The sequence below is a fragment of the Metarhizium robertsii genome (assembly GCF_000187425.2).
Source record: "Metarhizium robertsii ARSEF 23 chromosome Unknown MAA_Scf_4, whole genome shotgun sequence".
In the NCBI taxonomy this organism is placed as follows: domain Eukaryota; kingdom Fungi; phylum Ascomycota; class Sordariomycetes; order Hypocreales; family Clavicipitaceae; genus Metarhizium; species Metarhizium robertsii.
In genome coordinates, this window is record NW_011942182.1 from 3125389 (window position 1) to 3147852 (window position 22464).

At 55.3% G+C, this 22464-nt stretch overlaps 8 protein-coding genes across 8 annotated transcripts; 6 read left to right on the forward strand and 2 right to left on the reverse strand.

Moving 5' to 3' along the window:
- Positions 1-999: 999 nt before the first annotated feature.
- On the forward strand, positions 1000-2191 carry MAA_03064 (uncharacterized protein; the record flags this gene model as incomplete). Its single annotated transcript, XM_007821062.1, has 3 exons — positions 1000-1238; positions 1499-1666; positions 1825-2191. The coding sequence occupies 3 exons, from the start codon at positions 1000-1002 to the stop codon at positions 2189-2191; spliced, it is 774 nt and encodes a 257-aa protein (XP_007819253.1).
- A 2561-nt stretch (positions 2192-4752) lies between these two features.
- MAA_03065 (allergen Asp F7) lies at positions 4753-5628 on the forward strand (the record flags this gene model as incomplete). Its single annotated transcript, XM_007821063.1, has 1 exon — positions 4753-5628. One exon carries the CDS (start codon positions 4753-4755, stop codon positions 5626-5628), a length of 876 nt encoding a protein of 291 aa, XP_007819254.1.
- Positions 5629-6289: 661 nt separating this feature from the next.
- Positions 6290-9127, reverse strand: MAA_03066 (uncharacterized protein; the record flags this gene model as incomplete). The annotated part of the gene is made up of 2 exons (XM_007821064.2): positions 6290-8386; positions 8477-9127. The coding sequence occupies 2 exons, from the start codon at positions 9125-9127 to the stop codon at positions 6290-6292; spliced, it is 2748 nt and encodes a 915-aa protein (XP_007819255.2).
- A 147-nt stretch (positions 9128-9274) lies between these two features.
- Positions 9275-10856, reverse strand: MAA_03067 (uncharacterized protein; the record flags this gene model as incomplete). Its single annotated transcript, XM_007821065.1, has 2 exons — positions 9275-9754; positions 9834-10856. The coding sequence occupies 2 exons, from the start codon at positions 10854-10856 to the stop codon at positions 9275-9277; spliced, it is 1503 nt and encodes a 500-aa protein (XP_007819256.1).
- A 1430-nt stretch (positions 10857-12286) lies between these two features.
- On the forward strand, positions 12287-12977 carry MAA_03068 (Sodium/calcium exchanger membrane region; the record flags this gene model as incomplete). Its single annotated transcript, XM_007821066.2, has 2 exons — positions 12287-12293; positions 12370-12977. 2 exons carry the CDS (start codon positions 12287-12289, stop codon positions 12975-12977), a joined length of 615 nt encoding a protein of 204 aa, XP_007819257.2.
- Positions 12978-13225: 248 nt separating this feature from the next.
- MAA_11127 (uncharacterized protein) lies at positions 13226-14180 on the forward strand (the record flags this gene model as incomplete). The annotated part of the gene is made up of 2 exons (XM_011413093.1): positions 13226-14013; positions 14102-14180. 2 exons carry the CDS (start codon positions 13226-13228, stop codon positions 14178-14180), a joined length of 867 nt encoding a protein of 288 aa, XP_011411395.1.
- Positions 14181-18261: 4081 nt separating this feature from the next.
- MAA_03069 (uncharacterized protein) lies at positions 18262-19568 on the forward strand (the record flags this gene model as incomplete). The annotated part of the gene is made up of 2 exons (XM_007821067.2): positions 18262-19428; positions 19497-19568. The coding sequence occupies 2 exons, from the start codon at positions 18262-18264 to the stop codon at positions 19566-19568; spliced, it is 1239 nt and encodes a 412-aa protein (XP_007819258.2).
- Positions 19569-20473: 905 nt separating this feature from the next.
- Positions 20474-22168, forward strand: MAA_11128 (uncharacterized protein; the record flags this gene model as incomplete). Its single annotated transcript, XM_011413094.1, has 1 exon — positions 20474-22168. One exon carries the CDS (start codon positions 20474-20476, stop codon positions 22166-22168), a length of 1695 nt encoding a protein of 564 aa, XP_011411396.1.
- Between the last annotated feature and the right edge of the window lie 296 nt (positions 22169-22464).

Sequence of the window (22464 nt, forward strand, 5' to 3'; positions counted from 1 at the left end):
TTGCTGTATTCACTTCAGTCTGTTGTATGACGACATATGAATACTGGATTTTCGCGGCGCGATGATGGCTGGCAGCCAGGTAAGCCCAAGTCTCCCTACTGCTATTTCACGTTGTTGAATCTGAATATCGGCACTAGCTGGGGTTCCCTGTCTAAAAGTCTCGATGCAACCAAGGCCAACTTGCTCAATCAAGTGGCGTGGAACGCGTCGCGGCGCGGTTCTTACGCTCAGATGCCGTTTGGTAAGCTCCAAAAAGAAGCCCCAAGGAAGAACAGCCTCGCTTCTCTCAATATTGACTGCTTCTGGGGGAAAATTCACGGGGCCACGGCGGCAATTGAGGCCAATCATGGATCCGGGGCGGGTCTGTCTTTTGGGTGATTGGAATTGATCCTGTCGACCATCCTCCAATTCGTCCGAGTCACCCACGGTGGATCTTCGCGAACCGTGCAGAGGAGTCGTATAGTCCAAGCATCGCTTGCGTCAAATCACCAGAAATCCATTGGTACATCATGCCTAGGCGCTTGAATCTAGAATGTATCAGCATATAGAGGATGGATACTCATGGTATCCTGCATTGCCTAACAAAGGAGGCAGTACAAATTTGTACGCCTTGTAACATGGCGATGGTAAATCTTGGGAATTGTGGACTCGCTTGGCGAGGCCCATCCCAATGAGGAAAGGCGGCCAATCACTGAAGGCCCTCTGATAAGGTAAAATCGAATCAATAACTGCTCACTTGAACATTGAGGGTCGAGGGTCTGGACCACAGTCCATTCACAGGACTAATGCTTGGAAAAGATGGACAACTGGCAGTGCCAAAGAGACCGAGAGGAAAGGACCTATTGGTTGGCGGGTTGCCACCTCCTGCCTCAAACACTCTCGCTCGAAGGCTCCTTCTCTTTTTCCTCCTCACAAGCCGACACCAGGACCCTTGCAAGAACTGCATCACAGTGAAACCTGGTGAAAACACGGTGTCAGTGCCTGGCCAAGGTGGCCATGATGAGTCGGTCCCCTTCACCGCTGCTAGATCCCGTGGCCGTCAGCGAGGATCTAACACCTCTGCCAACCCTGAAGCAGGCCGGAGATGCGCGCATCGATTTTGACGGCCAGCTGCCAGAGCCACTCGCCTACCATGAGGATGTGAGGACAGGATGCGGTGGCCAAACATGGCCGGCAGGACTGGTGTTGGGAAAACACATGCTGCGCTACCACAGACAGGAGATGCGGACAGCCAGAATGTGAGTCGTTCCCATCTTCCAAGGCGATTTGTTGCAATGCAAATATCCTAAGCTGCGAGTTGGTACGGGTACTCGGTATACCAGGATATCGCTTGGTATACCGGGATATCTCCTAAGCATCGAACAGTGTGCGTTGAGAAAGTGGTAGCAGAACATGGCTGGACCACAGCCACGTTTTCTCACATCTTGTCTCTCGAGAGGCATGGAATGATGAAACAAGTAGAAACAACCTGCTGACTCAGAGATGTTTTTTATGGCAGACTGGAGCTTGGAGCTGGAGGTGGGCTTGTTGGTCTCGCCGTGGCGCTGGGATGCGGTGGCGAGAACCAGCTCTTACTAACCGACCAGGACGAGATGCTGGAGCTCATGCAAACAAACATCCGGCTCAATCAAGTTGATTCAAGGGCCCAAGCTCTTATCCTTAACTGGTACGTGGGTCCTTTTTTTGCCCTGTTGGTTTGGTTTCGTCTTGGGAGAAAAAGGGGGGGGGGTTCATTGTTCCCCTACCACACCCGCAGCCGTATTACGTCTCGTGCAACGTATTGGTTTTGCTGGCTAACACGCCTTTGGCTTGGTCGTGTTGTAGGGGCGAGCCACTTCCGCGGGAGGTGGTGACGCAGAAGCCAAATGTGATTATCGCAGCAGAATGCGTGTATTTTGAACCTGCTTTCCCCCTACTCTTGGACACGCTCAAGGATCTGCTTGCACTCAACGAGGAGGCCGTGGTCTACTTTTGCTTCAAGAAGCGTAGGAGGGCCGACATGCAGTTCGTCAAAATGGCAAAGAAGGCCTTCGTGGTTGAGGAGCTGTTTGACGAGGATCGCCCAGTGTTTCAGCGGCAGTCATTATTTCTCTTTTCATTCAAATGCCGCCCGAGCGCTAAGAGCACGGCAGTCAGAGGCAATGCGGGAAAAAACTCTAATGGCGTGAACGGCATCAATGAAAGGCACTGATCCCGGCGCGTGCTGCAACATGAATAATAGAACGCAAAAGAGTTGATGTACGGAGTAGTTGAGCCCGCAAGACAATGAATGACCCGCAGCCGGACAATCGTGAATCAAGAAGGTTGCGACGGCGCCGTGTCACTCAGCTCTTCATATCTTGACACCGTCGTCAACTTGCCGTCAACCGTCACATTTGGCTTTTCATCCCAAGTGTGCAACGGCGCCAGAACCGCCAACGCAAGCTAGAATCGTCAGGAACACCGATCAACACCGTCTTGACTCAGTCCAGCCCCAGGTCGCTCCGTGCTAGGCCGCAAGGTCGTTGCGTTTCAATCTTGTACCAGTACTCCGTACGCCTCAGTGTCAGAGCAAGCCTCCATGCCCCCATAAGTACAAGTGCGTGCATGTATGGTGGGCCAGAGTCGTTAGTTTTTCACAAAGCGCGCGTGCAAGCATCCATTCAGGCCGTGATTTGGGGATACACGATGCCCGGAGCAGACGAGCAAAGTGCTCTACAGTGTACACAGTGCTGCCATAAATATGCGTTGCTGCTGTGTACCTGCTGCGCTGTCGCCAGCCATGGCTTGAGAAAATGCCTCTCCAGCCAGGCGCGCGATTTATACAGAGTGGCCCTGTCAGCGGTCAAAATCATACCGAATCTCGACGGCCGAGCCCCTCGCTGACATGAATTGCTCGGCGGGCTCACTTTTTTTGCTAGGTACGGAGTACGCTCACGCACTACTAGGTACCTAGATAGTATTAGGCTATATAAATAAATAAATTTTATTATAAATAAATATAAAAAGTTAAAATATAATAAATACTTACCTGTTAAGAGGGGTAAGCGCACCTAGCAAAAAGATTAAGCCCGCCGAGCAATTCACTCGCTGACATGGCCGTGGTGCGAGTTGGTGCCAAAAGGTTGCGTGACCAAGGGCGGCGCGGAATACACAATTCCCACGGAGTAGTATTAGTGCAAAGCAGGTTGGTAGGCTAGGCATTTCTGTGCAATTGTGCATGCCTGACGGTGGTGCGAGGTGGATAGCCAGCTCGACCTGGTCCAGACTCGCTGAGCAAGTTGCGATGCAGATTGACGTAGTATCCTGTAACAGGCCAGTACCCTGGCATCAGGATCGTGGACATGGGAAGACATCTTGGGTCGGAATGGCTGCCACGGCCATTATTCAAGCAGGACCACAAAACCCGGTTGAGAAGAACCAGAGATTGAAAGAAAACAAAACTTAACTCCTTATGAACTCTATGTACAGGGGTGCATAAAGTGGGCCCACCCAGCCACAGAACAGGTAAAACTTGACTCTTGACGAAGTACGGAGTACTCCGTAGAAAAGGTCAGAATAGAAAACTCTTACAACGCCACGAGAAGAAGAAAAAAGGACCCGGAACTGTCAATGCTAGGTGCTGGATAAAGAACTCCGTCCAACAGGTCTCCACCATCCGCGGGGCAAAGCCTGCAGTCCGAATTCACCAGAAATCCCGCGCAGGTTGATGCAAGCTGCGTCTTCACCACGCGCCTCAGGCACCCCGAACGCTTCATTGGTCGGCTTCGTCGGGTACCTGATCAGCCTTGACCTGATCAGACCTTGAGGGAGAGTGTGTGTGTGTGGGTCGTCGGTGCGCTGGCGCTGGCGTTGCGTTGCGTTGCCCCGACCACTGGCCAATGGAACGTAGTGTTTCGGTGCTGAGAGAAAAGACGACATCTGGAGCTGGTGGGCTCCGGGTGGCTACCCGCCTCGCAGGGTTCAGGGGCCGCAAGAGCCTTTAGATGTTGGACAAACGGCAACAGGTTTTCAACGTTTCCGTTGGGCCACATGTAGGATAGCACAAAAGTATATCTTGCACCAGTGACAAACAACGATGGAGACAAACGTGGCGCCGCTGGAAGAGAGCACCAATGAAGCTCTGTTCAAGAGTGTGTTTTCGTGGCTTTCCACCCTTCCCTCCCCCCTTCCTGTCGTGCTTTCTGCACCAGGGTCTGTTCCCTTTTCTTCTTGTGCAGGTATGTACATGTGTATTTGTATGTACTGGTACGGACACGGATTGAAACAATGGCAAACAGCCAATAGTGCTCCGCGCCCGAGGCGCAAATCCCTCAAGAGTCCATGTACTGTTGACTTCTTTTGGTGCCCCCCTCCGGCCTGCCGCCCCCTGCGGACCACTTCTGCCCATGCCATCCGTCCACCTCCAGCCTCACAGTACACTTGCAAATTCCCCAGCGGTGCTGGTTGTTTTTCTACCCCCAAGGCCCCGTCATCAGTTCCCTCCTTCTCTTCTTCTGTTTCTCACATCACTCTCCTTCATATTTTCAAGACCAGCGGTCTTCAGTTATTTGCCTTTATCACGAGCAGGACTCTACCGCCTTCACTCCTTTGCTTCGGCATTACCTGTTCGACCACACTGCTACTCTAAGCCAGTCAAACACCGCCCAGCCACTCAATCGACAAGTCGAGCTGCCATTCCTTCAATCGACCAATAGTCAACAAAGTCCATTACACATTTCGCTTCACTCTACATCGAGAAACTCGCTTCAACTACCAACTAAAGTCGCCATCATGAAGTACTCTGCTGTCGCCTGCGCTACCCTGATTGCAGCCGTTGCTGCCCAGCCTCATTACAGCGGCCCCGGAACCAGCAAACATGCAAACAAGCACGCACACAACAATCACAAGCATGTCCGTAACAACGTCAACGTGCCTCGTGCTGTCGTCACTGTCAACGAGGTGGTTACTGAGACCGTCTACGTTACTGAGATGATCGACGAGACCACCACTGTCTGGATCACTCCCGGCCAGGAAGCCAAGCCCACTCCTACGTCGGCCGGTACTCCCAACGCACCGGGCAATTTCTACGAGACTCCCTCTGCTGCTGCTGCTCCTCCTCCTCCTGCTCCTGAGGCTCCCAAGCCTAGTCCTAGCCCCAGCTCCCAAGCTGCTGCTCCTCCTCCTCCTCCTCCAGCTCCGACTACCTCAACCTCTGTCTATGTTGCTCCTCCTCCTGCTGCTGCTCCTTCCACTACCTCTGTTAACGTTCCCTCGCCTCACGTTGACGTTGCCCCTCCTCCTGTCAGCAACCCCCAAACCTCATCTGCTCCCTCTACTGGTGGCGGTGGTCCCGGCTCTGATAAGATCACGGGCGACTTCACCTGGTACGACGTCGGGATGGGCTCTTGCGGCGAGGACGACAAGGGTAGGGACCTGACCGAGTGCATCGTTGCCGTTTCTCACATTCGGATGGGCCAACAGTCCAATGGCAATCCCATGTGCGGCAAGACCATCTCAATGAGCGCCAACGGCAAGACTATCACTGGCACTGTGAAGGACAAATGCATGGGCTGCCTGGCCAACGATATTGATGTCAGCAAGGCTTGTTACACGCAGCTCTTCGACCTTGGCGTTGGCCGTACAAAGATCGAGTGGTGGTTTAATTAAGCTAGTAAGCACTGAGGATCACGAGAGGTAGCTGTAGCGATTCATCTGTGCTGTGCACGGTGCAGCTCCATCTGATTTTCAAACGCCGTTGTGGTCCGCCCCATCTAGCTTCATGACCTTACGATTTTTGGGTTTTTGATCGTCTCGTTTATTTATTGGGTTCAATCTCTTGGCACCAAGTGCAATCAGGATACATGGGAAAGATGTAAAAAAAAAACTGACATACGATATCCGGCCAAAAAGGAACAGACAGGTTATCTGTTCTGGAAGCCAGCACAAGACGTGCAGTCAAGGCGCATTGGTTGGTGCTTTTTCTTAACTTTCACTGTATATATCACTTTTTGTTGTGGGTACCTAGGACACTGCCACGGCAGGAACTGAACTCTGGATAGAGGAAATGAACAACTACAATCCAAAATCGAACGACCGACTGCCCTGAGAGTGTGAATGATTGAAGCCACTTGTCCCATTTTTAACTAAGACGCGCCCGAAGGTATCAGGCTTGGCCATGTACAACGATCGCATCCCAGTAATAGCACGACTAGTATGTACAGGACTCGAGGTAAAAATAAAACCCCTGGGCGGGGCTATGCGACCGCAATTGCCACATGCGCTCTCCGTCCCTGGTGAATGTTGTACTAATAATGGACACCCGAATCGATCACAAGAAGCTGAGGAGTTCCTCCACATATCTCCGCGTGTCAACGCCGATCCCCTGAACCAACTTACTCGCGCCGTCCGCAGCACCTCCCCCGTCCCCTGTCGAAAGACTCTGGAACCCAGCGTGGTCGCTGGCCTTTCTGATGAGGAAGATTTCCTTGCTGGCCGCCGGCCCGTGCTCCTGCTTCTCGTCGTCCCCTGCACCCTGGGAGGCCTCAGTCTCCGACAACCCGGGCGACGGCGGTGGATTCCCGTCCTGCGGCTCGGTGGCAGGCCTCTCGCGGAGGCGCGTCCACACGATCCACCAGCCTCTGTTTGTCTTGTGGGTCCTCTCCAGCTCGGCCTCCCTCGCCCTCGTGGACGCGTGCGTGTTCAGCAGGTGCAGGTGCGTGTTGACGGCGTCTGCGCGCGACCACCAGGTATCCGACGCCGAGGACTCGGGTATGTTGGGTATCGTCGAGTGGGTGACGAGCTGCTTGGGGTCCCAGACGAGGTTGTATATCGTCCTTGCGGCGGGCGACTCCTGCCCCCGCTCGGGACGGTAGCTCGTGGATGACAGGAGCGGCTTCTTCAGCGGCGCGAGCTGGTAGTGCAGCGAGCGGTAGAGCGTGTCCCAGGCCAGCGAGTCCGTGTGCAGCCTGAAGAAGAATGTGAATATGAAGGGGCGGTTGACGTAGACGACTACGCGGAGCTTTTCCGACTTGTTCAGGTCGTGCGATGTGTAGCCGGGGAGAAAGTTGCCTGCAACTTGGGACTGGGTCAGAGGGCTGGCCGGGTGGGTAAAGTCTTTAATGATTGTCGTAGAGGGCTGGGGGGAGGATTTGGAGTCGAGCTCGATGTTGATGGTGCGCAGGAGCGTGCGCGAGTTGTTGTGCGTGGAGGATGCGGATGAGGATTCGCTGTCGGAGGGTGGCTCCGAGATGCTGCCTTTGAGGCCGATGAGATAGTGGCCATGGGCGGCGTCGGATGATGAGCGTTTGGGAAACTTGGGGCGCGATGTCGTCGGCGATGTCGAGGGTGTTGCTGTGTTGTTGGGTTTGGATGTGTTGGTTTCGGAGGGGGTTGGGGTGCCGGATTGTGTTGTTGGCGTGTTGGTGTTGCTCGTGCCGGGGATGGTCCAGTATGAGCCGTAGCCCAGCTTCATGTAGCTGAGCATCTTGTCGAGTTTACCGTCTTCGGGCGCCTTGGCCGATGATGTCGAGTCGCGTTTGTCGGGGTCGGCTGCTGACTCTAAGGACAGTTGCTCTTGGGGATGCTGGTGGTCCTCCGCTTTCTGCTGTTCCTTTGGTTGCTGCTGATTTTGATGCTCCGGTTCCTTGTGCTGCTCGGCTTGATTCTGCCCCGTCTGCTTCTGATGCTTCTTGTCTGGGTTTGCTGGAGCGGTCTCCTTTGCAGCCTTGGTCTGCTCAACAGACTCTCGCCGCTTCCTCCCCCTCCTGCCCCTCGTCGAGGTAGGACTGTCAATAACGCCGTACGCATGATCCCCCCACTGATACAAGTCCTCCATCCAATGCGTCACATCCCTCAGCGACTTCCTGCTCAGCGCGCCTGTGCCCAAGAATACCGCCCCGTCCTCAGCAGCAGGTTCCTCGCCCGTCCCTAGCCAGAGCTGGGCGTCGAGACGGTCCCTATGCGTCTTCACCTCGTCCTCTGGCTCCTCGGTGCCAAACCTGGATACGACGAGATCAACTAGGCCTTCTATCCTGCCGACTAGCCCTTCCAACACCTCGCGCTCGCCGCTGCCCCTCTCCTCCTCGCCGACGCCGAAGCCGAGTTCTCCAGACGCTGCGATGTTGATGCCGCCGAAAATGTTGCGCGCCGGGTTCCCGTGAAGCATGACATTCCACGTAGATAGGAACAGGTCCCAGTAGCGGCTGAGCACGGCGGTAAATTTAGTGCGCTTGCTGCGCACGAACAAGGCGCTGAGGGATGTGTCGTGGTGCAGGAGGAAGATGCTATGCGCGCGAAGGATGTCCCGTAGAAGCAGTGGTGCTGGTTTCAGTTCTCTGCTGGAGTATTCGTATTTCTCCTCCTGCGGCTCGGTAGTAGATTTGGTGGCAAGGCGCGGCGGAAGAGGGACCTTGGTGAGATTGATGCTCTGTCAAAGTCGTTTTAGCTGGGCTCGGTCACTTGATGGAGATGGTTTGTCTCTGGAACACTTGACGAGAGGGCCTTCAGTCATTCTTACCGCGAGAATCCACCATCCCGGTTCCAGCTCATGAGTAATAACCCTCGACTTCTCTGTGTCGACGGCATCCAGGGACGCCTCATCTGCAAAGCCGCGGCTGAAGTTGATCATGCCCTGCGCAAGGCCGATCTGGCGCAGACGCTCGTGCCGCTCCTCCTGGGAAATGTCATCGGTGGGACGTCCCCGTGTGCGCCGCCGCCTCTTGCCCGGGCCCTGTGTGGTATCCGACGCATAGTAGACGATTTGATCGTCGATGGTGTCGTCCGTGGTACCCAAGGACGGGTTGAATATGGCAAGGAAGCCGAGCTGTGCTGGGACGAGGGTGCCCGCTGCCGCCACTGCGGCGGACGCCATCATGAGGGCTCGCGGGCGGTCAAGCGATGGCGGCGGGCGCAGAGTGGCTTCGACGATGCTTAGATGGGCCTGCGCGGATACATGGTCGAGGCAGCCGAGACTCGGTTTCAGAGGAAGATGTGTGTGTATTTGTGTATCGGTAATAATCAAACCAAACCACAAGGCGATGACAATGTTGTTGGCGGTGGGCAGTGGGGAAGCTGTTGTTGGAACTTGGAACTCAGAGGCCATGTGGAGCAACACGACGACTGCCGAAAAACGATCGAGATCTGGAGGGGCCGTTGCAACCTGCGACATGAACGCTGGCGACAAACCAACACCAGTGCCTCACCCGAGACGAGTACTAGTACTAAATCAATTCATGCGCTGCGCCCAGAACTACTCACTTGGTATTGATCGCAAAGGCATTGACACTACTCGATGAAAACCACAGCACGGAATACCTCACCTCACCAACTGTGGGCCCCCAAAGTCGATGGTCATCCTCGTCCTGGCCAGTTTCCTATCTTCCGCGTCTTCCAAGCTCTCTGGCACCATGGACCTATCAAGCCGTAAATCGCCCCCATCTCTTCCACGCATTTGATCTTTCACCATGTTATCCCGCTCGCGTTTCTGGAATGCCAGCCACACCACGTACAAGACAAAAGTCAAACCCGTCAGCGGTATTGTTATCGCCCAGTACAGACTCATCTGTGGCGTGGGCTTCACCCCGATGGAACCCGACCGTAAATCTACGCCGGCCCATTCGAAGCAATTCGTTGAGAAGAGCGCCGATATGAAGCTTCCGGGGAGGAAGAACATGGTCACGACAGCAAGCGTTTTCATGGACGCAGCATCACGGTAGCTAAAAAAGGCAATCTGTTCCGTAGATCGGGAGAGTTCAAGGTTAAAGTTGGCGTGGTACTGCTGGATGATGTTGAAGAGCTAATCGAATGTATTAACAAAAATGCATTTCTTTCTTTCTTTCTTTTGAGGGGGGTTGGCCAAGAATTGATCAACTTACGGCATCACTCTGGACTTGCACCCGCTTGAGAGTGTACTCTATATCTGTAACTTGCATCTCCTGCCTGTCCTGCAGCACAGAGACATGGCTCTTTAGAACCGAGGACCCCGTCGGGCTCTCGTTGGTGCCATCCGAGCCGGGTCTCTCGGGAGCAGCATCTGGCAGCAGGTCCTGGAGCCCAATCTCAGACTCCTCAAGCGTCTTCCTCATAAAAGACAACAGTTTCTCCAGCACCTTTGACTTCCTCGACGTGCTTGCGAGCTTGGAGGCACTGCCGCTTGTCTTGGCCAGCAACTCCTCCAAATCTCCCTCGGAGCGCTTCTCGCCCTGCCGGCTGGCAAAGTTGTGATAGCCCGTCCGCTTCTCCACGCCACGAATGTCGTTCTTTATGACGGCCGTCGTCAGGTCAATCTGGGCCCCAATCACAAGTGCCAGCAGAAGCGAGGGAAACATGGGGTTCCTGTACACGCCGAGACTCCATTGTCCCAGGAGGGCTTTCTGCAAAGCATTCTTCTCCTCTTCCTGGGCAAAGAAGATGCCCTGAGTGAGGGTGCGCCGTCCCGGCCCCCCGTTCCTTGGCCGTCTGCAGGCCCAGACGGTTGCTATTTTGGGCGGATAGCAGAAGCAAAATGATTGAAACTGCGCATTCTCCCCGTGGACGTGGCTCGGAAGGGCGGCGGTTCCCGAGACACAACTGCGCGCATAGCCATATGCAAGCTTCAATCCAAAGGCATTGACTAGAAAGCTGGTCGTCTTCTCTGATTGCCTGATGACCTTGTCCGAGAGATCGACGTCAATCCAGACCATGCGGACGATGAGGGCTTGTGCGTCGCCCTCGGCGCCCGACGACGTCTCTTGGGCGAGCCAGCCATCCACGTTGATGGGATCAATCTTCTTGGTCAGTGCGGTAACCGTGCCCGTGCTGCCATTCTGCCAGAGCTCAGTCACCTGGAAGCACGTCTCGGGCCCGTAGCCTCGTCCCCAGTGGTCCAGCGAACTGAGGTTGCGATAGATGTCCTCCATGGTGACACAACAGCCCCAGCCGGCAGAGTAGAGGCAAAAGGCGTTTGCTCTCAATGCGGATTAAGGCTTGCTGCTCAGGGCGACAGACGGCGCAAAGAGCAGGGTGATATCAGCGTGGGAGGGCTGGCCGACCGCCATGCCAGAAATAGATTCAATAGCGCGAGGCTGCACCCGTGGAGGGGAGGGCAACTTAAAATATCTCGGGCGGAGAAAAGATGGCCTTCCGCAGGCTTGCATGATGGCAGGTCGTACAACGGTCAGCTCTTCCGTACAGAGAAGCAGTTGACATATCACATCAATTGATGGTTGCATCGCAACACTCGAAGCAGCCGGCTGCCAACGTCGTCAGCTGAGGGCAGCCGCGTTTGTTGGTTGCCGCCCGCCGACAGAGGACGCGGGAAGAGCCGTCCCTGCGCGTCGACAATGAATAGAAAGAATAGAGCGGGGAATGCGGACAGCCTTGTAGTATCATGGCATGACAGCGAATGGTAACACTGCAAGCCGGGGGTGACCTCTGGCGCTGATGGTTGGGCAGCGCAAGCAATCCGTTGAACGCCACTTTTGATGCGGGAACGCAGACTGGAGGGTTTTGTACATGTTACAAAAAAAGAAAGAGAGAGAGAACGATGCCGTGTCACGCTGTTGATGACTCCAGACAACCAAGCCGTTCTCAAAGAGGAGTAAAAAGTGCCGTTGTTGGATTAATCGATTCTCTCTGTGTCCCCTCGTGAGTCGCAAGAACAGAATGACCGTTTCGAAGCCGGGCGACGGGCCGATAGGCAACAGGCGCCACCAACAAGTGTCCGGTGCAATAGCAATATGACATGATGGCGTATTTCCCATAGTCTTATTCGGTTTATACCAACACAAGTGGCGGAGCAAACGACGGCAATCACCACCGCCTGTTGCCTCGCGTGTAGCGCCCGTCTTACTTTGAACAACTCCTCCTCTCAAGATGGCATCTATTCGGAGCTTATCAAACGGCAATTACTGAAGAGGCCCAGGGAAATGAGTGGCTTTTTGGCAGATGATGACACACGCAGTATCACCTCGGCCAGCTGTTGTATCCCTATTCCCTTAAAGTGCAACTGACGCGTTACACGCAGAGGAACGAGGCTGTTGTGACAACCACTATAGGCCATGAATTTGTGCTACCCGGAGTTGAGAGCTGACACTTTGTGATTTTTGAGTAGTGATGAGGCTCTGTGGCTTCAGTTGGGGGTGATCGAGGGCTGGGAGATAAGAGAAACAAGGCTGTTTTTATTTTTCGTTGTTTTTTATAAATATATTCTTCGTTGAATAGAGAGCTTGGCGCATTTTCTCGCAGCAAGCTTACCGATGCTTGTCATTCCTCGGACAAACAAAAGACAAAGATTGGACATTTACCCTTTTGACCAGTCAACCGCAGATATCTACCGAGGCAGGCCAAAATGTCTTGTAAGTGATCTCGGCCGCTATTGAGGCCGCACTGCCGCACTGCCGCACTGCTAACATGGCAATTCACATTCGTCAGTTGGTCATTTTGAAAAGTCGAGGCAGGCACATCACCTCTCAGACGCCGTCAACCAGTTGATCACGAGGCGCATCAGACCTGTGCGAGCATTTGCCGCCGGCCGCAATGATCTCCGTCGTGACGAGGAGAGCCAACATGAACTCCCTACCTCTGCTTCAGACCCCAGGCTGCAGAGGACCTCGTCCATTCAGGAGATTTTTCACTCTCATACCCAAGAGGACCATCCACAGGACGAAAAGGGCGAGGTCGGCATTGTCCACAACATAGTCGAGGAGACACCTTGTGCAAGCCCACCGGTGCTTGCTGGACAAGTTGGAAAGCGAAATAAATTCTTCTCGGGGTTCAAGAACGTCAAGCCCAAGACGCCATTTACTCTCCAGGGCCAAATCAAATACGTCCTTCTACATAGTTGGCTGATGAACCTGGTCATGCCCTGCTGCCCCGTAGGCCTCGTTCTATACCACACATCTGGCAAATCCACGGCCACCTTTGTCGTCAATTTTCTCGCCACGCTCCCCGCCAACTTCCTCGGAAACCTCGCCATGACAGAAATCGGACTGCGAGTTCCGCGATTGTTCGCAGACTGGATGTCCATGACAACCGGGTGAGCATAACCATCCACCACAGAATGAGGGTGCAATGTGCCACTGACTTTATTTGGGGGGTGCGGCTTGACGTTAGAAATCTCATTCAGTTTATATCGTGCCTCGTCCTGCTTCGCGTGCATGAATACGACGTGCTTCAGACATCCATCACGGGCTCGATACTGGCAAACACGCTGTTCTTTCTCGGTCTCAGCACCTTTGTGGGCTGCTGCAATCGACCGTACCAAAACCTGAACCGCACCGCGGCGCACATGGCGAGCAATCTCCTCTCCCTTTCAGCAACCAGTCTCCTCATACCCACGGCGTCTCACCTGCTCAACCAAGCCGAAGGGAGAGATCTCCTCAGGCAGTCGAGGGGCGTGTCCATCGTGCTGTTGGTCGTGTACGCCTGCTTTGTGATCTGCGAGCACTGGACGCATTGGGAGATATTCTCGCGAGAGGTGGCAGATGTTCCCGTCAGGCCATTCCCCTTCAACCCTATTTCGTACTACCGGTCGTCCCGCACCCTTGGGCACAATAACACGGCAGCCGAGGCAAAGGAGGAGGGCCCCGTGCGTGCTGCTGCTGCCGGCCAAGCTCGCTCCGCATCACCATCGTCTCGGGTGCACGGCGGCGCCGGCGGCGAGAGTGTGCCGGATGAAGACGAGCCCCGTCTTCATCTGGTGACTGCCATCCTGCTCCTCGCAGGGAGCACAGTTCTTCTCTACTACCACATCGACTACTCGGTGCAGAGCATCGATGCCCTCACCAGGGCCATTCACCTGTCCAAGACGTTTGTGGGCCTCGTCCTCTTCCCGCTGGCGAATGTGGACTACCACCCCATCATGCTGGCAATCGACGGCAAGCTGGGCCAAACCGTTACCCAGACGGTCGGGAAGAGCATCCAGACCGCCCTGCTGGTGATGCCGTTGATTGTGCTGGTCGCCTGGATCTGGGGCCTGGGCGAAGTGACCCTCGTCTTCAACGGCTTCGAGGTGGTCAGCCTCTTTGCGTCCGTCTTGCTGCTGAATGTGCTCATGGTGGACGCAAAGCTTCATTGGTAAGGTTTGCCTTGCGCGCGTGGGCCCGAGGATTGCGTGAGGCTGTGATGTTGGTTTCATGCGCAGGCTGGGCTGACAATTCGACAGGGTGCAGGGCATTCTGCTCATGGCCGACTGGGCGCTCATCGCCATCGCGGCCTACTTTGCTACAAAAGCAAAGGAGTAACAGCTCCGAGAGGACCACAATTCCTAAAAAAGTACGGAGCACGCTTTCGCAGCATTCATCATGCCGCTGGCACCGGTCCCATGGCATGATGTTGCAAGAATAAATGCGTTTTGCCTCTCCTGGGTTTGTGGGTACTGGGGCACTGGCGAATTTCCAGCGTTAGCTCGTCACAATGCTTGCAACATTGCGGTTTGTTGTATGTCTACCCTGTACTAATGTGAACTTGGCTTCCCCGGTGCACGCACTCTCAATGGCACAGGGCAAAATGCAGCACATCACTTTGTGTATTGAGTAGACGGCAGAAAAGGCATCAATAGCTGATGGGGTCAGAGAGCGTGTGGCGATAATGCGCAGGCCGTACACTCAACCTGGATGGACTATACGGCGGACATGTTGATACTGTGCTGTGGGTTCGGCAAATATTTATGTATAGACTGTGTATCTGGTCGAAGCAACCGGTGACCGTACATGCTTTTTTATTTCGTGCGAGGACAAGATATGATATGCTGAAAGGACAGTCGCATGAAGCACATGGCCAGCCAAATACTTACTGTAGTATGTAGTTATACGTGTTCGATCCCCTCTTGTACATGACCCTACCGTCACCGGCAACAAGTATGTATTTGTCCACGTTCAGGTTCCCGACAACGCCACTGTAAGTGAGGCATAATAGGGTAAGGGTTGTTATGATGAGCGTCAGGGTTATTGGAGTTGCGGCTGGATATTCCTGGTTGGGGCTAGCCTAGGACGAAGGTCGAACGTTGAAGACTTCCAGTCATGTTACATCCATGCATGACCCACATTATATCTTTAGCTGCCCACTGGCTTGTGGAGACTCGCTTACCTAAGAAAATTGTATGGCAGAGGAGTCTCCCCAAGCCAGTGGGCAGCTGAAGAGATGGGTACCCCTGGACAATCGGCGTACTCCAATCCCTGTTTAATTTAACTAGCCGTGATAGAGCGGTCCCTAGCAATACCGGCGATCTACTCCGTAGCGGCTAAATGGTAAGTGCCTGTTAAGTAATTGAGCAGGGGTGGTAGTAAGGAATATCATTTTTTTTTACTTTTTTTCTTTAGGGAAATCAGGTATTTATTTTATTTCCCCCACCTTTTAACTTTTTATTGGTTGTATACCCGCCTGTGAGGTCACAGGCAGTTAATTAAATAGGGAGTGTAGTATTTGTGACCTCGCCTCGCTGGGCCGGCGGAAGTCATCTAGAAGTATGTACTTCTTGACTAGTATCTCAAATTCATGCTCCATCTCCAGCAGTTCGCCCGTCGACGAGTCACAGTCTCGGATGCCAAAGCAGTTCACAGCCCCCACCATGCTCGGGCTGTCACGCCAACCTTCTCGAGGGCTGTCTGTCGTCTGATGTTGCTGCCAAAGAGGTCAACTGGTCCATTTCCCAAGACCGTCTGTGCAGTTGAACCACCCGTCCGCTCAACCTTTGCTGCGCACGGATGGCAAACGCCCAACCTGCCGTCCTCCCTTGGGATTTTTTTTTTCTTTCCCGTGATAATTTAGGGGTTCCATGGTTGGCCAAGTCTGGTACAAGCCGACCGATTGGACATGGGACAGAACTGCGAGTTGCTAGAACTTTTGCTCCCAGGGCGGGATCCAAACGACTCGACAGGTCGCTTGCTGGGCCGTTCCGCAGTGTCGTCTTTCTGCGAGACCACAAAAAAAGCAGCGCCAAGTACGGAGTACAACGAACTCGTAAGGACAAGCCTAGGTATGCTCGTGGAGTCGAGGTGTGGTCTACAACAAGTCATGACAGGCCCGGCTTGACAGCCAGAATTAGAAGCACCATGAATGGCTACACTCAGTCCTCTTCCAAGAGGGTTCTTGGAATCCGTCTCCCTTGGAAGTCATACTCCACGACATCAGGTAGTACCCGTGGCCTGGCGCCAAATGAATTGACACCAGGATCCGGACAAGCCCTGCCTGTCTTGCCGCGGAACGCAACGCTGGGCAGGGGTGACGGGGAACCGGGGGTGGTTGGCAGATCAGGCTAAGTGGCCAAGATACAACTCTGGGCGTTCTGAAAAGGGGGAACACCTGCGACGGGGGACGTTGAACAATTACGACTTCGAGACGGAGACCTCTTGGTTTGGCCTCGAGTGTAGTCTTTCCGGGCAGTGGTAGAGACGAAAGATCGACAGATCCGCGACGATCCTGTTTACCAGGTCGCCCACCTTGATCAAATTTCATTTTCGTTTACAAGAAAGCTATCCGAGGCTCGGGAGGCGACGGCGCCTACATACAGATACAGACGTGCATGGCAAATTACGCCTGAACCTGACACAACACGGCGGCTACGGGAATTGCCGCTTCGGAGAGAAAACAAGAACAAAGAAGAAGCCAGAAGCCAGAAACAAGAATGAGAGGTTCATGAATTATGACAACGGACCACCATCAGCTGTCGCCGGGCTCAACCTTGGACAGCATCCGTCAAGGGGGCTGGCAGCTTGCTTTGGCGCGGGCCGTACGCGGGACAGGTAGGGCTCCTGGCCAATACTCCGTACAACGCATCAATGCAAAGCCTGATTGGGAAACAGTTTGACGACAGAAGTACCGGCCATTCTCCGGGATTACAAAGAGTTACATGGCACTCATCGCAGCCGTTCAATGTTCTTTGACGCTACCCCCTACTGCCTCTGTAAGCCGCCTGCTATGGCTCTTTGACCCAGCTCTGATAGGCGTAGCCTTGAGCCCTTTCCCTTTGATGAGCAATATCATGTTGTGATGATGGCGTAAGAAATCGAACTCCTGCCTGTTCGAGCCATCTGTTGTCAAGGCTTCAACAAGCGCCTCTATAAGCTGACTTGAGCAGGTTCAGCAGCTAACCTTGTTGCCAAAGGGGTACCTGCTTGGTATCGCAGAAGTATGGGTCCGTTACAACTTCAGGACCTGGACACATTCCAAGGGGACATGTGCTGGTTGGTATATAGGAGGTTTGGGTGAGACGGTATTGGTTTCAGATCTCGTCTCATGGGTACTCCTGGTAACCTCGGAGAAATCGAAAGAGGTCAACGGGCCCATACTACCTACCTAGGTTTGTACGTAACATCCCATCTTTGCGATAATAGCTGTGGATCTTTGCCCGCCGATTCAACCGGCAGCCTCCGCAGCCTCCACACGTTGACAGACGACCATCCCGTGACACGGACCCGTCGTCGCCGCCCGTTGTCGAATGCGCACAGAGGCGAACTTGGAGAAGCAGGAATGTCCTCGTCCTCGATCCTAGCAGACCATCATGTGTCGCAGGCGTGTTGTGCCAGCCCTCGCCGATGCAGAAACATGAAGTTGAATGCAAACATGGCGACGTGGTGCCTGGCTCGCGTGGATGAACCGAAACGGGAAAGGTCAACTGGCGGTAGAGAGTGGTGGTTGCCGCTGGTCCGTGGATGGGCACATACCAGACTACTACTTGTTTCCAGGCTGGGGAAGGTGTCATTGCTACATGTAGGTTAACGTCTCGATACTGCTAGTACTGATCAAGTTCGGTAGGCGTTAATCAGAGGCCATCCATATGAGGCTATGCCTAACCTGACACATTCCTCGTCCCGAGGACGCAACGTCCGTCTCCAGAACCGCACAAGGTGAACCCCGTCCAGACAAAGACAAACAAACCTGCATTGTATACTGGGTGATCCATGGTGGGTGAAGCAATTAAGGGGGTTGGCGGGTTGGCGGTACCAAGCTCTCTCCTTGACGGTGAAGCTCTTGGCTACCCAAACCGCTCGCCTGCGGGCTGCCAACAAGCCCTTCTTGGATTTGCCCTTGGTTCGGAGCCATGGTTCGCCTTGGCATGACAACCCGAACCGTTTCTTCAATCCGGCACGAGATGGGGAGCCGGCAAGCATGGGGTCGACAAGACTGCGAGTCTATAAGTACTAGTTGGCAACTGGCAAGTCTGTCGTCGATTGATATCATCCTCATCGGCTTCGTTCTTTCACAACCAACTTTACAGTCTCTCCTTAAGCACTGTGCTCTTTTTCTTGCTTCTTGCCTTCCTTCTTTTCGGTTTATACATCAACGTCGATCGTTGTAAATTTGCTTTTCTGTCGCTCACTCAAGATGAAGAGTTTCTCGTATGCCTTCGCGGTCCTCTCCGCGGCCTCTTTCGCTGCCGGACACATGCAGATGAAATACCCTCCACCTCTGCGATCGGGTTTCAACAAGTTCACTACCAACCAAGACTACGACATGACGAGTCCCATGGACCCCAGGGGCAGCAACTTCCCCTGCCGCGGCGGCCTGAAGGTCATTGATTCTTCCCAGGGCAAGCCGGTTGATGAATGGACTGCCGGCCTGCAGTACAATTTCACCATCACCGGAGGGGCATGGCACAAGGGAGGAAGTTGCCAGGCCAGTCTCTCATACGACAAGGGCAGCACTTTCAAGGTGATTAAGTCCTTTGAGGGGAGCTGCCCTCAATCCCCTGGCGATACCAGTTACGAGTTTAAAGTGCCCGAGGACGCCCCCGCCGGCGACTGCGTATTCTCCTGGAGTTGGTTCAACTTTGAGGGAAACCGCGAGATGTACCAGAACTGTGCCGTGGTCACCATCAAGGCCGATCCGCGCCGCAAGAAGCGTGGCACTGCCATGGCCATGAGCCAGCGTCCCGACATGTTCGTTGCCAACGTTGGCAACGGCTGCTCGACAACCGAGGGAACCGACCTGAAATTCCCCCAGCCCGGCCCAGTCGTCGCAATCGAGAAGGGCGCCAAGCTGAAAGGTCCCGTTGGAAACTGCCAGAAGCCGGCTCCTGGCGGTGACAACCCGACCGAGCCAGCTCCCAGCGCCTCATCTGCGCCTGCTCCTACCAGTGACAGGCCGACTGTGCCATCTCCCAGCAAGCCTGCTCCTACCAACGACAAGCCGACTGTGCCATCCCCCAGCAAGCCTGCTCCTACCAACGACAAGCCGACTGTGCCATCCCCCAGCAAGCCTGCTCCTACCAACGACAAGCCATCTGTCCCATCTCCCAGCGCCCCGTCTAAGCCGACTCCTACTCCCTCCAAGCCCTCACCTTCGAAGATCTCCTGCACTGGCGGAAAGTTCCCCGGCGATCAAAACAAGCCGGCTCAGCCTCCATCCACCGGTGTCGAGCCTCCCGTCCAGCCCGAGCCTACCTCTACTTCCACTCCCGGCGACAACAACGATGTCTGCACCCCAGGTGCCTATGCCTGCACTCCTGACAACTCGGCATGGCAAATTTGCGTTGTAACCCAGGTCTGGGTGGTAAGTATTCCCTTCCCGATCCCTTTGTGTGACGCGTACGTCTGGAATGACGCTGACGCTGTAATTAGCGAGCGGGTTCATGCCCCGAGGGAACTAGCTGCCAGTTCGACGAGTCGACCAACACGCCTCGCTGCCGCTAGAGTACGCAGTTCTTCCAAACATACCCTCTAAAGCTTGCTCAAGAGGACGGCTATTAAACAAGGCTTTGTACACGAATATAGGCCAGGGGGACGTATTCGGCCACAGTATACACTCGAAGTGTTGTGTATTTATCATCATGCTTTCATGACAACTTGTTGTATAGGAAGAGCACTTTTATGATTCAGCAATTCCATTCGACTGTTGGGTGCAGTGCATCCTACAGGACAATGCTAGGTTTTATACAAAATTCTACTTTCTGCCATTACGACGTTTTCCTTCTTGATCAGTGATTGTATGTGTGTCACTGTGTAGCTGTGGAACGTGTCGGTGTGCGTGAACATGGTTGTGAGTAAACATGTTGGTTCTTGCATGCCCTAGTGTCCCAAGGTCTCTATTTCCGGATTCGGACGTGCGACAGATAGCAGAGCAGAGCATCGTACAGAATACAACCAGTCAAGTACATGTATGTCTGGTCTCAACTGGTGCGTACCTAGGTACCTGGTATACCTGGGCAGCATGGCCCCCGTGGCTCGGGGAAACGCCACAAGGTCGCTTATTGGTCAGGCCCTGCGCTGGGGGCAAGCCCAAGCCTCACTTCTGCTGACGACTCCTCAATGCCGCAGCCATAAACAAGCTGGCTGCATTCCATTGCGCAGCAAGCAAACCCTGCCACCTGGTGCTCCGTTGGATACGAGCAACCAGACGACGTCCCACGAGATGCCAGACGACGTCAGCCTGGCCCGAAATCCTGCTCAGCCCAGAGGTGTGACCTAGAGTAAAATAACCTTCCTCCTCTTGTCCAACTTGCGTCCCTCATCCCATCTCCACGTCCTCGCACACCATCCTACGGCATTTTGGCATCGGAGCTTCAACCACGAGCAATTTGCCTCAGCCGACCAGTGAAATGGAGCCGCTGAACCAGCTCAAGCGTCGGTCGACCGACCTCTTCAAGCAAGCGCAGCAGAACATGCCGTCGCTCCCCAGGAGCATGAACATGGACATGCCCAGCGTGCCCGGCCTGCCGCATCTGCAAAAGAGCCTCCCGTCCCTATCGCAGCTCAGCTTCAGAAACAGCAAGGCCGCCGCCGCCGTGCAAGGAACGTGGCAGCGAATCGACATTCCAGCCCTGCCGCGGTCCTCGCACTCAGTCAATGTCGTGGCCGGAAGCGCCTACATCTTTGGCGGCGAGATTGAGGCGCGGCAACCAGTCGACAACGACATGCACATCATTCGACTGCCGTCCAGCAGTGCCGGGGCCGACTACCACCGGGTCGAGGCCAGGGCGGCCGCGGTCGAGCCTGACACGGCGCCCGCGCAGACGGCGAACCTGGACGAGGTGGCTTTGGAGGAGGAGGAGGAGGGAGAAGGGCCCAAGGGCAAGGGCAAAGAAACGGCCATGGACGCCAGGCCTAGGCTCGGCGACGTGCCGGCTGCGCGTGTCGGCCACGCAACCGCTGTCATCGGGTCGCGCATCTTCCTGTTTGGCGGCCGCGGCGGCCCGGACATGAAGCCTCTCGAGGAGGCCGGCCGCGTCTGGGTGTACGACACGCGCTCGCACGCCTGGTCGCACCTCGACCCGGTGCCCGCGGTCAAGGGCGGCGCCATCATCCCGCAGCCCAGCCCGCGCAGCTACCACTGCGCGACGGCCAGCGACCGGCCGCGCGACTTCCCCGAGCCCGGCTCGTCGTCGTCGACGGCGGCCCGGAAGCCGCAAACCTGGCGGCAGTGGGCGCTGGGCGACACCTCCAAGACGGGCATCCCGCAGGACCCCGTGGTGGGCTACGTGGCCGAGCAGGCCGTGGACACCGAGTCGGACGGCTACGGCACCTTCTTCGTGCACGCGGGCTGCCTCGCCGGCGGTGACCGCACGAGCGACCTCTGGGCCTTTGACGTGCGCGCGCGCACATGGACCGAGCTGCCCGCCGCCCCGGGCCCGTCGCGCGGCGGCGCGGCCATCTGCATCTCCAAGAGCCGCCTCTTCCGCTTCGGCGGCTACGACGGCGAGGCCGAGGTCGGCGGCCAGCTCGACTTTTTGCACCTCGAGGTGGAAACCTTTGACGACGGCGCCTCCCGGGGCGAAGTATCGGTCCACGCCCGCGCGGGCTGGCAGACCATTCTGCAGGACGGCGACGGCGCCGACGCCTCGCCTGCCGAGATCCGCGCCGAGCCGCGCCAGGAGTGGCCGGCGCCGCGGAGCGTGGCCTCCCTGCAGGCCCTCACCGTCGGCGGCGGCAAGGAGTATCTCGTGCTGGCCATGGGCGAGCGCGCGCCCAGCGCCGACGGCCACTCCGCCGCCGGCGCCTTCTTGGACGACGTGTGGACCTTTGAGGTGCCACCGCTGGGCATGACCGCCGCCAGTGTCCGGGCCGCCTTCCTCCAGGCCGTGGGGAAGAAGACGGGCGAGGGGAGGTGGCAAAAGGTCAGCATGGCCGAGTACGACGACGAAAGCGGCGACGGGGTGCCCGCCGCGAGGGGATGGATCGCGAGCGCGCCCTTGACCGATCTGGAGGAGAGCGGCATCATGATTTGGGGCGGGTTGGGCGCCGATAACAAGAGGATTGGTGATGGTTGGATCCTCCGCCTCGGTAAGAGCGATTGATTGGGACAAGGGAAATAAATTGTGACGAATATGTATATACATACCTACCTACATAGGTAGGTTGGTAGCGCACGAGTGCTATTTCATCAGTCATGTGGCGTGCGTTGCGGGACACGGACACGAGCAATATCCAAGTGAAACCAAGTAAAAAGAATAGTCTATACCATGTGGCATTTCAACAATGGTGTCATTTATGTACAGTGTCTGGTTTTTCGCCCCCCTAGCTTTCATCCGCTGAGTCCCCTGGGCATCGCAACATCTCAGCTTACACTTTTCACTCTGCGGTCGTCTCTTTC